Below are 13,334 nucleotides of genomic sequence, written 5' to 3'. Positions count from 1 at the left end.
TCCCTCATTCACACAACGCTATCCTGTCATGTATGCCCATGATATACAAACAGTGATCATCAATCCTATATCCAAAGTGCAGATTGTCAAAAGGGTTTATTTTTCGTTTAAACCCTCGGCTGTCAGCTGTATAGATATTGCTACATTTCTTCATGCAATCTAGATGGATGGTTTTGCATGTTTAATGAAAATCTGCCAGTTCCTTGAATGCACTATCCTTTGGGTTATCTAGCGCGTAAAAAGGTAATTCATACAGCATGCATGATGAGGGTTGTTCTTGTCTAGGGGTCAGTTGATGGTGAGGATCCATAGATAGAAACCGATTCTGCACCAGGAAAACAGCCATAATAAGCACCGAGCTTCATTGTTGATATTCTCTATTGAAAATTTGATCATTTTGCTTCCAAGGTAATAAGACACAGTAATGCATAATAATCAGCAATGTAACAAAGCCTTCTTCTTTATGACTCAGTCAAGAGTGTGCTTTTTGATCTGTTTTTTCCTCTGTTTCGAATCTGCTGCAGTCCTTTCCCATAACCTTTTCCCAGAATAAAAAAATGAAATTGAACCCGTAAACCCCTTTCTGTGCTAATGTCGATAGCAGGAATAAATAAGAACAAGAATTGAAAACGCCTCATTGCGCCCAAATAGTGTGACCCAGGCTTGGGTATCACAGGATCAATAGATCAAGCAGTGCAGCGAGAGATGGACAATAGTTTGTCGCAGATAAAAACAGAAATATAAAAAGACATGGCAAACAGAAAGATAAAACAAATTAAAAAAACAAAAACCAACGTCTATCCAATGTGGTCTAAAGACAACATGTGTGTCGAATCTCAAAGGTAAATAAGACAGCCTCATGAGAGGAATGGTCGAGAGCGAAGGGAGAAAAAACTGATGATACATCGAGGAAAATATGTACGACAGAATTTCGCATGTTATGTGCAAACACCATATCTGTGACACAAGGGCAGATAGATGTGACAAGATGAAACCATGGTGGGGGAACACATGGTATTAAAATAGTCAGGAGAGTATGCTGAATGATTTCTTCCGGAGACTGAAGCTTCTCCATTTCCCATGTCCTGATCGCTCATGCTTGGGATCTTTGAAAGTGTCCGCCCGCTCTTCCTCTCGAACATTATGCTTGTTCGAGTACATCGGTCGTGGTGCTGTTGCACTCCTGGCCGGATGCTCAAAAGTTCTAGCACTGGCAGGAGGAGCGGGAGCAGGAGCATGGATGGGAGCTGCTTTCTCTGGGACAGACGGCCCTGGGATATCAGAAGATGACCCTCGATGATCTTTATGATTGTTCAGCCTATGGCTGATGCTCTTGCTGCCACGTCTTAACCGGTTGAGCCCTCCGGGTTTCTTGGGCGAATCGCTTTCCTTCCCAGGCTCAGGAGCATGGCGCCGATCCTCATCAACCTTGGACGCTCTACTTGCCTCGAGAGCAGCCCTCAGCTCGGCTTCTTCACGTCTTTTGTCTTCCCGGGATTTGATTTCTTCTTCCTTCCGACGCTGTTTATCATTCTTGTGCTTCTCCTTTTCAGCGTGTCTCCGCTCCTTCTCTTCCTTGGCCTGTTCCTTTCTGGTCTGTACATCACTCTTTTTGGGGCTAAGAGGGGTCCCAGGTGTTTCGGGTATGGGAGGAATAGAGGGCCGTGTAGGGGGACGTGCGGTTGCATAAGGTTGTGATAAAGGACGATCTGGTTCTGCTTCTTCATGGTGAGTGGTGAGCGGAGGCGCAGTAGGGGATCGAATGGGGGTGAAGCGATTCGGTTCGTCGTGTGATGGGACTTGTGATCCGCTATAGGTTTGAGACAAGTTGAGCTGTGAAACGCCATTTGGCTTGGAGGCGGTATCAGCCGCGTCTGCGGTGCCTGTAGCCGAGGCCATGTTCTCTTGCTCTTGCTCCTTCATCACAGCTTCAAGGGTGGTCTCCTGATAAAAGAGAACGTAGGCACAAGCCAAGCCTGGCTTGTCGCCGAAGAAGTTGCGGACATAGTTCTTGTCTACCGGTTCAACCATCTCATCATCAAAGAGCAACCAGCCACGGTCCTCTGTCTTGATAATCGCAACATAATGTCCATGGTACGGCCCACCACCAATATGGACCACCACCGCATATAACTCGTACAGGCGATCTGGGTCTTCGGCGTCATCTGTCGTATTAAAAAGGCGAAGATGGTAGGGGTACACAACTCTGTGGAAGAGCTTCTGGAGCCGTTGCAAATCCTCGGTGTATTTGAAGCGCTTGAGGTGTAGAGCCAATATCCGAGGTAGTCGTTTAATCTTCATCCTCTTCTCCGCTTCTTGTAAGCCCCCGCAGTTGTCACAGTGGAATTTATTACGTTCGCAGAGCATCTCTTCTGCGGAAAACTTTCTCAGACATGATGTGACAGACGAGTGTTGCTCCAAGTCCACCGAGAGATCCAAGAAAATTTCGTCTCGCTGGGAGACTTTCTCGCACGTGAGACACTGGGTTTCGGACGTCAAGGTTCCTTCGAACAATTCATGTACCCACCGAGTAGTGTTCGGGGTTTTGGAGCCAGAGCTTGGTGTCAATTCAAAGGATTCGGCGCTTTCTGTTGGCGGAAGACTCTTCTCCATCTGTGGTTGTTTGGAAGCTTCCGCCTCGACGTTGGCGACGACTTCATTGAGCAAAAGATTCAGAAATTCGTGGGCATCCTGGTGCATGGCGGTTCGAAACATCTCGTGCTCACGTCGGAGAACATCCAAGAACTGCTGTGGTCGGACGATGCCCATCCGCAAATCGCTTCCAACGACGGACTCGAAGATATCTTTCAAAGAGGTGAAAAGCGACTCGGACATGCCATAACTGGTGGCATTGTTCTTCGTTTCCAGGAGGGGGAGGGTCTGCAAAGCCATTTTCTTCTTGTATTCTGGCGAATCCTTGTCTTCGGGCTTTTGCTGGGGGTTTGGGGGCAATCCGGGACGTGCAGCATTGAGGGCTTTCTGCCTTTCAGCCTGTGCTTCTGCTTCCTGTTGAGCGACGGGATCTGGATAATGAACAGTCTTTGCTAATGCTGCTTTTAAGCTTTCGATGGGTGTTCGTGTGGGGTAATTGATGACAGCTTCTCGGAATGGGACAGAGTAGTAGAGGCACTGGAGTATCGAATTACAATAGCTGCATCAAAGCGAGCTGTCAGCCAAAAAAAAAAAAAAAAAAAACATGTTTCGTAAGATTTCAGACACAAAAAGCGACTTACCAGGTATTACCGTACTGACAGGTACAAAGTTAGTAAAAATAGAATCGCCTGAAGGCAGCATACCGAAACACACTCACATTTTCCATCCCAAAAAACTTGTCACTCCCATCTGGCCGAATCGGGCCCATGTCCAACAACTTCTTCTCTAAGGGAGTCATCGGAGGAGGCTGAGGCTCCTTCCTTGCGGGAGTCGCCCCGACCGGCGGCGGATTCGCATTCTGAGCGAAGAAAGGGTTAGCATTGTATTATCGCAAGTCTGACGTGGCGCATGAAGTGTAAGGCAGCGTCTTTCCTCGGTGCTGCAGTGGAAAAGGCACCCAAGTCCGCCACCGAGAAAGCCGACGGAGAACCAAAGAAGGGGCCTTACATTGCTCCGGAAACTCCTCAGGAACGACCCCATGGTGATCACCAGAAGTTTTGATTGATCGTATTCAGCTTCATCTGGTGGCTACTGCGGGGAAGAAGCCGGGGCCAGGACCGAAGGCCTGGGGGTACAAGAGACTCAGGCACGCGCGAATGACGATGGATGTATTATGCGATCGGCAGAGAACGGTAGATTCGATAGCGAGACGGGGGATGATAGAGTAGTTGCGCAACAAGTCAAACTGAGCCGCGAGAAATGTTGGAATTAATCGCTTGGGACAATCGAGGGCAAGGCACGAGTCTGAAACGTCGAGGTGTCGGCGGCATAAGGTTTCACGGGCCCGCGGATACCAGCCAGGAGGGAAGCCTCGAGAAGAATGGGGCGGAACGGAGAGGGCGGAGTCGAGAGAGAAGACGCGCAGAGCTAGGAGAGCATGACCGTAGGGGAGGAATTGAAAGAGTGGGAAGTAAAGTTGGCGATTGAGGGAGAAAGGAGAGAATGAGAAGATGAGAATGGGAAGAGGGAGGAGAATGAGAATGAGGGAAAAGAAAGACGATGGGGAGTTGTTCGTTGGTTAGTTGCTATGACGGAGGGCGGGTGTGCGGGCCCGAGCGACAGAGGTGGAGGCGAAGATAGAATAGAAGAAAGAAAGAAAGACAGACAGATAGGAGGAGGAGTTGATTGTAGTTTAATTAAATGAGAATCATCTGGTCGTTATTAAATGAACAGATAATGGGAAGCATAATTAACGAGCCAGGCTGTTGCCCCCCGCAGGCTATCCTTCTAAGCTCTCTTATTACGTGGGCTGATGATGCTGCTGCTGCTGCTTGACTACACTGCAACACAAGACAACACCACTGCCACAGTCACGATGATGCTAATGACCATGATGATTATTTTATCATCCAGAGATTCAGCCATCCCAGTTATTCATCAACCTCCGCAGTTAGAAAATACCGCTGGGGTGGAGCAGTCGCTACGACATAATCTCCTCTCCGTATACTCCGTCCACCAGTCATTATTGTGTTACTCCACAACATCGAGTAATCGAAAAAGTCGAGAAAATGCGGAGATTCCAGGCGCCAGAATGAAGCCTTGATCATCGTGGAAATTAATAATAATATTAAAGAATAAAACAAACACCAGTGGTAAGTAACCTATCTCCAAGGCCTAATTCCGGAATTAGTACACTGTCTCAGTCCGGCGGGTGACATCGGTTATCGACCTCGAAGGCAGCAAAGAAATCCAGCGATATGCAGGGGACGACGACGGATTAGCTCTGTTAAGAGTGATTTAAACACCGCTGAATCAGAAGATCTCCATTATCCCCAGGTTTTGAAGTTGTCAATCACTCGTCATTCTCTAATAATCAAACTGCTGACGGAGGCGTAGACTCACAATTACCCGGCGCGACAGGCGGTCATGGCGATGGAGCACTGGTCCGTGGGCGCCATGCGGGCTTCCTTGGCGATAACTCTACCCCTGATATGCAGTTCATTTCCTGCTGGCAGTTGATGAAGAATACCAGAGATACAGGTAAAGTGAGCCTATTTGCTTATTGCTGGATACTACTGTTACTAGTACTCGATAATACATCACAACCTCAGGCAACAAAAAAGACAGACAGAAACGACAGACGCTCGAGCCACGTGGAAACGCAAGGTTCAAGTCAGCAGCCAATCGCAGATTTTCATCCAGCCCCACATGGTTCTGTGAACCCCAAGATTTTTGGTCTGGAGACGGAGTGAACTAGCGCTCGTGTCGATTTCCAGATCTGTCTTGCATGGCATGTCCTGTATCCATCTTCCCTATCATCTCATTCATACCATTATGAGAATAATAATTCCCGCAATACAACCCTCAACCCACAACCACAACCAAACAGCATGATTCCACGGATTCTGGTCATTTTCTCAAATGGATGGTTGAGGTCAAGCGATCAAACCCAGCCATGGGTCCAGCCCAGGCCAGAGCCCTGATTGGCCGGCGTCCCCTGCGCCACTCCATTTCTGGCAGCGACACCCCACGCGGGCCACGGGAATTCCATTGTCCTGATGGGGCGCTTTTTAGCCTGACTGTGAGCGGCCGACGAATGCGAGTTGCGCGTTCGGATTTCGGGGCCTTCGGGCCATGTGCCACCCCGCTTTTTCCCGTGGGACAGTTGATCCAATCATCATCCGGTAATCTGTGGGGCAACGGCAGTCCTCCGAATCAAGAGAGAACGAACAGAAACGAATGTTCTGTCCTGTATTACTATGCGCAGTTCCCTGTACTCCATAGTCATAGTGCTACCAGCAAGCGCTTAGTAGATGTTCTAACTTTCCGTCACTCTATCTTTATGGGTATGTGCACTGTTCAGCAGAGATTCCTTGGCACTGGCAGTGACGTTGATGCCTCTATCCCCGGATTCCAGATCGGCATTGACATCATGGCATGCCAGAGTGCCTGCTGCTCTCAGATCACCCTGAAGTCATCATACCATTCTATACAAACAACAAACTATGTTTCCACTACGCGAGGATGATGGCAGAAAGTATATGCCTCATACTAAAGTCTACTATCACAGTGCGGATATCTTATACAGCCTGTCAACTCTCTGGCAGTCCGGCAGTGGTTATCCACCCACAGTCCAAGTTCTACATTGTTCCAGCTGGGCTAGGTTCGTTTCCATGCTATGTATGTAGTAACAGACAAGCATTCAATAAGAACGTTTTCAAAATCTATAAATTGGAGGTCCGAACCGACCCGATGTACTATGAGTTCTGTATTATTGGCCTATTAGTAGGAAGGAACTATTTACTTGAAATAGAAACCTAATAATCTTAGCCCATTAACACAGAAAATGGCATATAGAGAGTCAGGATAACTCGAACAAAACTCGGCTCTATAGCCTGGAATAGCGATACTTCACCTCGCGATAGTCTTTCTTCATGACCAGATCATGCTATGACCAACGCTAGATAGGTTATCCTTTTATCAATTCAAAACATCATAGAGAAACAAAGATGTTTTGCAAGAAACGTCCATATCAATCGATATCACATGATCTGCCCTCAAGTGCAGCCCTAATATCACGGGATCGGCCAAACTAACCGGAATAAGCAGCATATCAGAAAAATCCAGACTGAGTCAGAAAGGCCGGATCCGAACTGGCCAGTTTGAAAGGGGTGATATAGAATAATACTTTTAAAATTAATTTTTAATACGAGATCTTCTGGATGCAGACCATTCGTTCATTCCGATTGACACGCTCTGCACGACGAGCAATTGTTTTTCCTAGCCAGTCTGTTGTCTCCCCCGGCCTGACGACCTGCCGTCACAGCAGCAGCAGAGCGGTTTTCCGCCCAACGGCAACAGCCCTCAAGGCGATTCACGACCCCACCATCCCCCACCATCGCCGCCACTCTTCCTCCTACACATCCCTCCATCCTGCGCCCCCGATAGACACAATGCCCAAGGATAACAAGGCTACCTTCAACCTCAAGACCCCCAAGGGCACCAAGGATTGGTCGGGCTCCGATGCCCTCCTCCGCGATCGCATCTTTACCACCATCGCCAATGTCTTCAAGCGCCATGGCGGTACCGCCCTCGATACCCCTGTCTTCGAGCTGCGCGAGATCCTCGCCGGCAAGTATGGTGAGGACTCGAAGCTCATCTACGACCTCCAGGACCAGGGTGGTGAGATCTGCTCCCTCCGTTACGACTTGACCGTCCCCTTTGCCCGTTGGCTCGCCATGAACCCAGACGTGCGCAGCATGAAGCGTTACCACATTGCCAAGGTCTACCGTCGGGACCAGCCCGCCGTCAGCAAGGGTCGCATGAGGGAGTTCTACCAGTGCGATTTTGATATCGCCGGTACCTTCGACCCCATGGTGCCCGATGCGGAGGTTCTCAGAATCGTCTCCGAGGTGTTTGAAGAGCTCGGCTGGCAGAACCGCTACAGCATCAAGGTCAACCACCGCAAGATTCTGGACGGTGTCTTCCAGGTGTGTGGTGTGCCTGAGGACAAGATTCGTCCCATCTCCAGTGCCGTGGATAAGTTGGATAAGATGCCCTGGGCCGATGTGCGCAAGGAGATGGTCGAGGAGAAGGGTCTTGACGGCGCCGTGGCCGACAAGATTGAAACATTTGTCCTCCAGAAGGGTACTCGGGATCTGCTCGAGAAGCTGTTGCAGAATGAGGAATTGACGGCCAACGCGTCCGCCAAGGCTGGCCTGGAGGAAATGGGCCTGCTCATCGATTACCTGGAGGCCTTTGGCGTTCTTGAAAACATCTCTTTTGACATGTCTTTGGCCCGTGGTCTGGACTACTACACAGGTGTCATCTACGAAGTCGTTACCGAGGGCTCCGCACCCCCAGCCCAGTCTTCCGCCCCCGAGGCCCAAAAAGTGCAAAAGTCCGGCAAGAAGGACAAGTCCAAGAACCTGGAGGATGATGACCGATCCAATGACCCCACCCTGGGTGTGGGCAGTATCGCTGCTGGTGGCCGTTACGATAACTTGGTTGGCATGTTCTTGCCCAAGGCTCAGATTCCCTGTGTTGGTGTGTCGTTTGGTGTCGACCGAATCTTCTCCATCACAAAGGCTCGCATTGAGCGCGATCAGAGCGCCGAGACCTTGCGTCACAGCGAGGTCGATGCTTTCGTCATGGCCTTCGGTGGTAAGGGCTTCACCGGTATGCTAAAGGAGCGTATGGACGTCTCTAAGATCCTCTGGAACGCCGGTATCAAGGTATGTAACATTTATCTCCTTTTACAAAGACGCAACTAATTAATATAAACCAGGCTGAATTCGCCTATAAACTCAAGCCCAAGCTCCCCCAACAATTCAAGGCTGCCGAACAAGGCGGTATCCCCTTCGCCGTCATCCTGGGTGAAGAGGAGCTTGCCGCCGGCAAGGTCCGCGTCAAGGAGATGGGTCTCCCAGATGGCCACCCCGAAAAGGAGGGCGTGTTGGTCGAGCTGACCACACTTGCTGATGAAGTCAAGAGCAGACTGGCCAAGAAGCAAACGGTCGATGTGGCGGCTGTTACACAACAGCTTGAGGGTGTGGAGGTTTAAAACCGCATCACTTTTAAATCAAATAAATAGATCATGGCTCTTTTTTCGTTCAAAAAATATGATATGGCATTTTAAAAGCATACGGAGGGCAAAAGGAATCCCAAATACCCAGTTTAGATAGCAGTCGAAAATCTTGGAGTGATATGTCGATCAATCAAATATATTATTTCTTTTTAATTTATCACTGTTCTGTTGTTGTTTGATAATAATACAAGATGGGGTTGCATGGAATAGCAGTATATAAAACTACACAGTATAATAAAACAGTCCAACTTAACCCTCAGCGTTCTTCATCAAGAATCCCTTGACAAAAGGTAACCGATCGATGACGTCCAATCCGAGACTTCGTGCCCATGCAACAGGTCCGTTACCGGGGACATTGTAGAGCTTGTGCAGCACGTCACAGGCACCGCCGATCTTGGCGTTGACTGCCCACCGTTCTGCAGTGTATCGTTCAAGAGTGAGGATATCTCCGACGTCCATTCCGTGGCTGACGGCGTATTCAATTGTGTTGGAGAGTGAGGCGACATCGCCCATGCCAAGATTGAGACCCTGTCCAGCGAGGGGGTGAATCACGTGGGCTGCATCGCCTACCAAAGCCACACGGGGCGAGATGTATGTTGATGCGTGTCTGAAGCGGAGAGGGAATGAGGCAACACTGCCCTCTTGGATACCAGTGGCCAAGGGAGGGATTTGGGAGGGCTGAGGGGTGTGCTGGAGTCGCCAAGTGAGTTCACTTTCATGTGGGTCTTCGACATCCGAAATCGAGGCTGCCGGGCGTTCCATGCGCATCATGTACTTGAGGTCTGTCATGGACAAACGGAACGCGGCGTTAACCATGGCAATGAACGCCTTGGGTGACAAAGTCTTCAGGTAAGCGGCATTCTCGACGGTAGTGGACCACACCAGAGTAGCATTGTTGTTGGGAAGCGGAAGCAAAGCAATCGGGCCTCCAAGCGATGGCAAAAAGCGTTGGTAGGCAGTTCTCGTGCCAATCGGGAAAGTAACCTGGTCGGGCTCCGAGAGGGAGACGGTTGCAACTACTCCATGTCGGTTGTAGTCCCAGCCATCAGTTTTGATATCGGCGAACGACCGGACGGGGCTGTTGATGCCATCCGCACCGACCAAAAGCCTAGCTGCAATACGAGAAGGCTGAGCTGATGAGGCTGCCGGGCCAGTCGGAGAGACCGTGAGGACCGGCCAGCCTGATAGATCCGGTCCATCGGGCTGATCAGCGCCATTCTCAATCGACGAAACAGTAGCGTTGGAAAAGATGGAGACGTTTTCATCGCCCGATGCTTCAATGCGGGACAAAAGCGCACGAACGAGGTTGGCGTTCTCCGTCATGGTCGCGACGGTGCGGAGATCCTCGAATGGTGAGGTCTCCGCGGACGAGTCAAAAGATATCCGCGACCCTGTCTCTCCATCCCAGACTTTCATCTCCTGGTATTTTTGGATCCGATCCGTGTCCAAATATTCCCAAGCACCAATCTTCTGTAGGAACGAAACGGAGGACGGCGTCAGACTACTGACCCGGTTGGAGAACTGGTGCGATTCGAGATTCCATGATCGGGCTTTGCGGAGGTCCTGGGTCTCAACGAGGGCAACTTTGAGATGGGCGGTAGCTGGCGAAGCTCCTGTATACTGAAGTCAGCATCATCCAGGCATGATTAGCGCGAATTGACAAGGGCACATGGGTAATTCATACGGAGAGCTGCCAATAGCCCTAAGCCTGCAGGACCACCTCCGACACAAACTACATCGTAAATGTCAGGGGTTTGGTCCGGTTTGGAGGCAAATCTCCTCCGCCCTGAGACAGCTCCAGAGCGACAGGACGGACAGACATACGGACGAAGCGCCGACCGGGAAATTAAACGCATTGTGGATGAGTTGCGGGGGTTGAAATCGGGATGAAGACGAGGAAAGCCGGCGATGCTGAGGCTGTCGATGCAAACACAGCAAACACCGCCTCCGGGTTGTTTACAGCTGCGACTGCAACAACTCCAGCTACAACAATCAAGCTAGTGACTTAATTTCAAAGAGATGATAGAATAATAGTTTATTCGATACAGCCTTAAAATCATGCCTATCATCTTATCCTATTCGGGCAACTCCAACTTGAAATTGAAGTCCTGCCACGGTGATTGCATGACGCGGTCTGCAACTCCGCCACCACCAGTGCTACAATAATCCCATGATGAACTGTTACATCTAGGATGAGGATAAATAAAGGACCTGATGAGCGTCCAGGGAGCACAGCAGTTCAGGTCATCCCGTATCTCGACTCAGCAGTCGGGAGGATCCGGTGTGGACGCCCACTGGATAAGAGAAGACGACCCTCAAGGAGTTGTTCCCAGCATCTCCAGACGTCAACACAGTCAGAAGGATATTTTTATCCTCCCCATATTCTAGAAGATAAAAAAACACGAAAAAGAAACACCATCCAAGACATGCACATCATCCGCTTCAGCCGGGCGAAACGCATCGTTGCCACTGGATGATTTGCACTGCAGCCAACCCACTGGAGCGTGGCGTAGACATTCATTCAGTCCATTCAGTCCTTTGACCCTGAATCGCCCTGATGATTATAACCCGCCCAATATCCACTCGGTCGACACTTATATCAGGGCCATTTAATTTGCTATATCAACATCAACCAGATTCCCTGTCACCGACTCACCACCTCCCAGAGCACAGTACATCCCATCTCAACACACGCCCCCCATGTCCAATACCACCACCACCAAACCCATCGGATCTCAGTCCGTCCATCTCAGCGCCAACTTTGCTGCAAAACAACTTGAACCATGCAAATCCCCGTGCGAAAATCCTGTCTCGATCGGGTATGACCACGAGATTTACCTGCAGCTGGTCGGGGGTGGGAAGATGACGGAGAAGACGCCCAACCAGGTGTATCTAGAGGTATAGCTGCCTGTTCTCTATTGCTCCCGATCATTTATGACTTCATATTCCAATGCTCTCTGCCTGTCTTTGGTTGACACTGATTCTCTAGGAACGCGCTCGACATCTCAAAACCCGAGCCAACGACCCCGCCATCTCCGATCCGCAGAGTGAGCCAAGTCCAGTGGATTTTGAGTGCGTGGAGATTCAATCCGGGGGGAAATCCAAACCAGAGTAGAGATGTGTGAAATTGATATACCTTGATACCTTGTTCGATGATCCAGAAGAATATTTCTTAATAATAGGTGAAAATACAAGCGCATTCATATTTACTGTGGGTATGGATCGGCCATAGTGGCTGCCATTAACAAGAAACAAAAAAAAAAAAAAGCAATAAGCATCATCATTCGTTGCACCCTCCGTTTTCTCCAATATCATAAAAATGACACCCTAAAGCAAATAAAACAACAGTGACAAAAGTCCAGTTTCATCCATCCCACCCTTTTGAATTACCGTCCATCATCCTGAGTATCTGGCCCGGCTCCTCCCTCACCTTCATCGCCGTCCATCTCGGCGACAAACCTCTCCCATGTGTTCAGCACGCCTTGGTAGAAATCGATCTGCTTCTCAGCAAGAGCCCCCAGAGTGTCCCGGAATTCAACTGCTTTGATGCGCTCAAAGTCTGCAACCTCCCGGACCACTTCCTCGTCGAACATCTCCGATGTGGTTTTGGCAGAGTCCACTTCACGGGTAAGCTCGTCAATGCGGAGCTCCAGCTTTCGAACACGCTCCCGGCGCGACTGCTCATGATCCACACCACGCATGTCCTCCATCTTGGAGCGGATGAACGAGGCCGGGGAGGAGGTCAACGGGTTGGAAGCATAGTAGGAGGACGGATTGGCAGCCAGCGAGTCCCGCTCAGCGACCGCCTTGTTGCGGTAGTCAACCAGAGCCTCAAAGTCTAGTTGCTTCTGCTCGCGCGTCTTGAGAAGCGCCTTGAGGGAGGTGATGTAGGATGTCATGTCGCGCAGTGAGCCCAGGTAGTTCTGGTCCGTGTGGTCCTTGAGGGTCTTGAGTCCACGCCCCGTCTCCTCCACCGACGCAGCGAAAACCTGTAACGGCACCTCCACATCCGGCTCCAACGGTACCAGCTTGCGAAACTGTGTCGCAAGATCGTTGTAGTCGGTCTCCAAATCCGCTTCCCGACGGGCAACCCGGGCCACGATCTTCTCCACATGGTTCAGGTCCTCCTCCAGTTTGTCTGCCTTTTCCCGGACCTCAATGAACCGTCGGTCCGGTTTATGGACTTTGGTAAATGCATTCACAAAGGAATCAGTGAAGTTGTCAAAGATGCCAGTCGTTGAACTGCTGTCGGAGGTGCTGTTGTTGCGAGACGACCGCAGCCGCATGTGCGCATTCCAATCCGGGGACTCCAAGAAGATAGCCAGCAAGGGAGCTCGGCGAAGGACAGGATGCAAGGTCAAGCGTTTCAGGAATCTGTGCAACGACCAGGCCCGTCTGGTGGTAAACTCAGATCCAAACCTATCTCCTCGCACATATTCCATCTTGTGCTTGTCCGGCAGCGGCGGAACGGCGCAGGCAGGGTACTCCCGGTAGAGCGTCTTGTATAGAAAGAAAAAGTCCGTAAAGCGCCTGCGCACGGTAAATTCCGGCTTTTGAAAGGATTTAAAATCGGTCTGCATTGACAGTCCCAGTCAATATTTGGATCAAGTTTCACTTGCTTAGACACCCGAACTTGGAGGGGAGGGGCCATCAT

At 50.2% G+C, this 13,334-nt stretch overlaps 8 protein-coding genes across 8 annotated transcripts; 5 read left to right on the top strand and 3 right to left on the bottom strand.

The window, feature by feature from the left end:
- Positions 1-1,026: 1,026 nt before the first annotated feature.
- Positions 1,027-3,633, bottom strand: creB (ubiquitin C-terminal hydrolase CreB; the record flags this gene model as incomplete). The annotated part of the gene is made up of 4 exons (XM_040832364.1): positions 1,027-3,151; positions 3,234-3,247; positions 3,311-3,451; positions 3,601-3,633. The coding sequence occupies 4 exons, from the start codon at positions 3,631-3,633 to the stop codon at positions 1,027-1,029; spliced, it is 2,313 nt and encodes a 770-aa protein (XP_040694119.1).
- Positions 3,634-4,454: 821 nt separating this feature from the next.
- ASPWEDRAFT_33838 (uncharacterized protein) lies at positions 4,455-5,159 on the top strand. Its single transcript, XM_040833875.1, has 2 exons — positions 4,455-4,937; positions 4,990-5,159. The coding sequence occupies exon 1, from the start codon at positions 4,469-4,471 to the stop codon at positions 4,694-4,696; it is 228 nt and encodes a 75-aa protein (XP_040694118.1). The 5' UTR covers positions 4,455-4,468; the 3' UTR covers positions 4,697-4,937; positions 4,990-5,159.
- On the top strand, positions 4,861-5,432 carry ASPWEDRAFT_215316 (uncharacterized protein). The gene is made up of 2 exons (XM_040832290.1): positions 4,861-4,929; positions 4,990-5,432. Exon 2 carries the CDS (start codon positions 5,085-5,087, stop codon positions 5,343-5,345), a length of 261 nt encoding a protein of 86 aa, XP_040694117.1. The 5' UTR covers positions 4,861-4,929; positions 4,990-5,084; the 3' UTR covers positions 5,346-5,432.
- ASPWEDRAFT_215259 (uncharacterized protein) lies at positions 5,432-6,621 on the top strand. The gene has a single exon (XM_040832289.1). The coding sequence runs from the start codon at positions 5,519-5,521 to the stop codon at positions 6,119-6,121; it is 603 nt and encodes a 200-aa protein (XP_040694116.1). The 5' UTR covers positions 5,432-5,518; the 3' UTR covers positions 6,122-6,621.
- A 425-nt stretch (positions 6,622-7,046) lies between these two features.
- Positions 7,047-8,656, top strand: ASPWEDRAFT_47270 (histidine--tRNA ligase; the record flags this gene model as incomplete). Its single annotated transcript, XM_040836933.1, has 2 exons — positions 7,047-8,327; positions 8,381-8,656. The coding sequence occupies 2 exons, from the start codon at positions 7,047-7,049 to the stop codon at positions 8,654-8,656; spliced, it is 1,557 nt and encodes a 518-aa protein (XP_040694115.1).
- Positions 8,657-8,929: 273 nt separating this feature from the next.
- On the bottom strand, positions 8,930-10,536 carry ASPWEDRAFT_47269 (putative ubiquinone biosynthesis monooxgenase (Coq6); the record flags this gene model as incomplete). The annotated part of the gene is made up of 2 exons (XM_040836932.1): positions 8,930-10,293; positions 10,365-10,536. 2 exons carry the CDS (start codon positions 10,534-10,536, stop codon positions 8,930-8,932), a joined length of 1,536 nt encoding a protein of 511 aa, XP_040694114.1.
- Positions 10,537-10,910: 374 nt separating this feature from the next.
- On the top strand, positions 10,911-11,741 carry ASPWEDRAFT_33834 (uncharacterized protein). The gene has a single exon (XM_040833874.1). It carries the CDS (start codon positions 11,381-11,383, stop codon positions 11,582-11,584), a length of 204 nt encoding a protein of 67 aa, XP_040694113.1. The 5' UTR covers positions 10,911-11,380; the 3' UTR covers positions 11,585-11,741.
- On the bottom strand, positions 11,668-13,222 carry ASPWEDRAFT_33832 (uncharacterized protein). The gene has a single exon (XM_040833873.1). The coding sequence runs from the start codon at positions 13,120-13,122 to the stop codon at positions 12,067-12,069; it is 1,056 nt and encodes a 351-aa protein (XP_040694112.1). The 5' UTR covers positions 13,123-13,222; the 3' UTR covers positions 11,668-12,066.
- Positions 13,223-13,334: the final 112 nt, after the last annotated feature.

The sequence above is a fragment of the Aspergillus wentii genome, assembly GCF_001890725.1.
Source record: "Aspergillus wentii DTO 134E9 unplaced genomic scaffold ASPWEscaffold_1, whole genome shotgun sequence".
Classification (NCBI taxonomy): Eukaryota; Fungi; Ascomycota; class Eurotiomycetes; order Eurotiales; family Aspergillaceae; genus Aspergillus; species Aspergillus wentii.
Note: the sequence above shows the minus strand (reverse complement) of the source record. Positions and strands in the feature narration are given on the sequence as shown.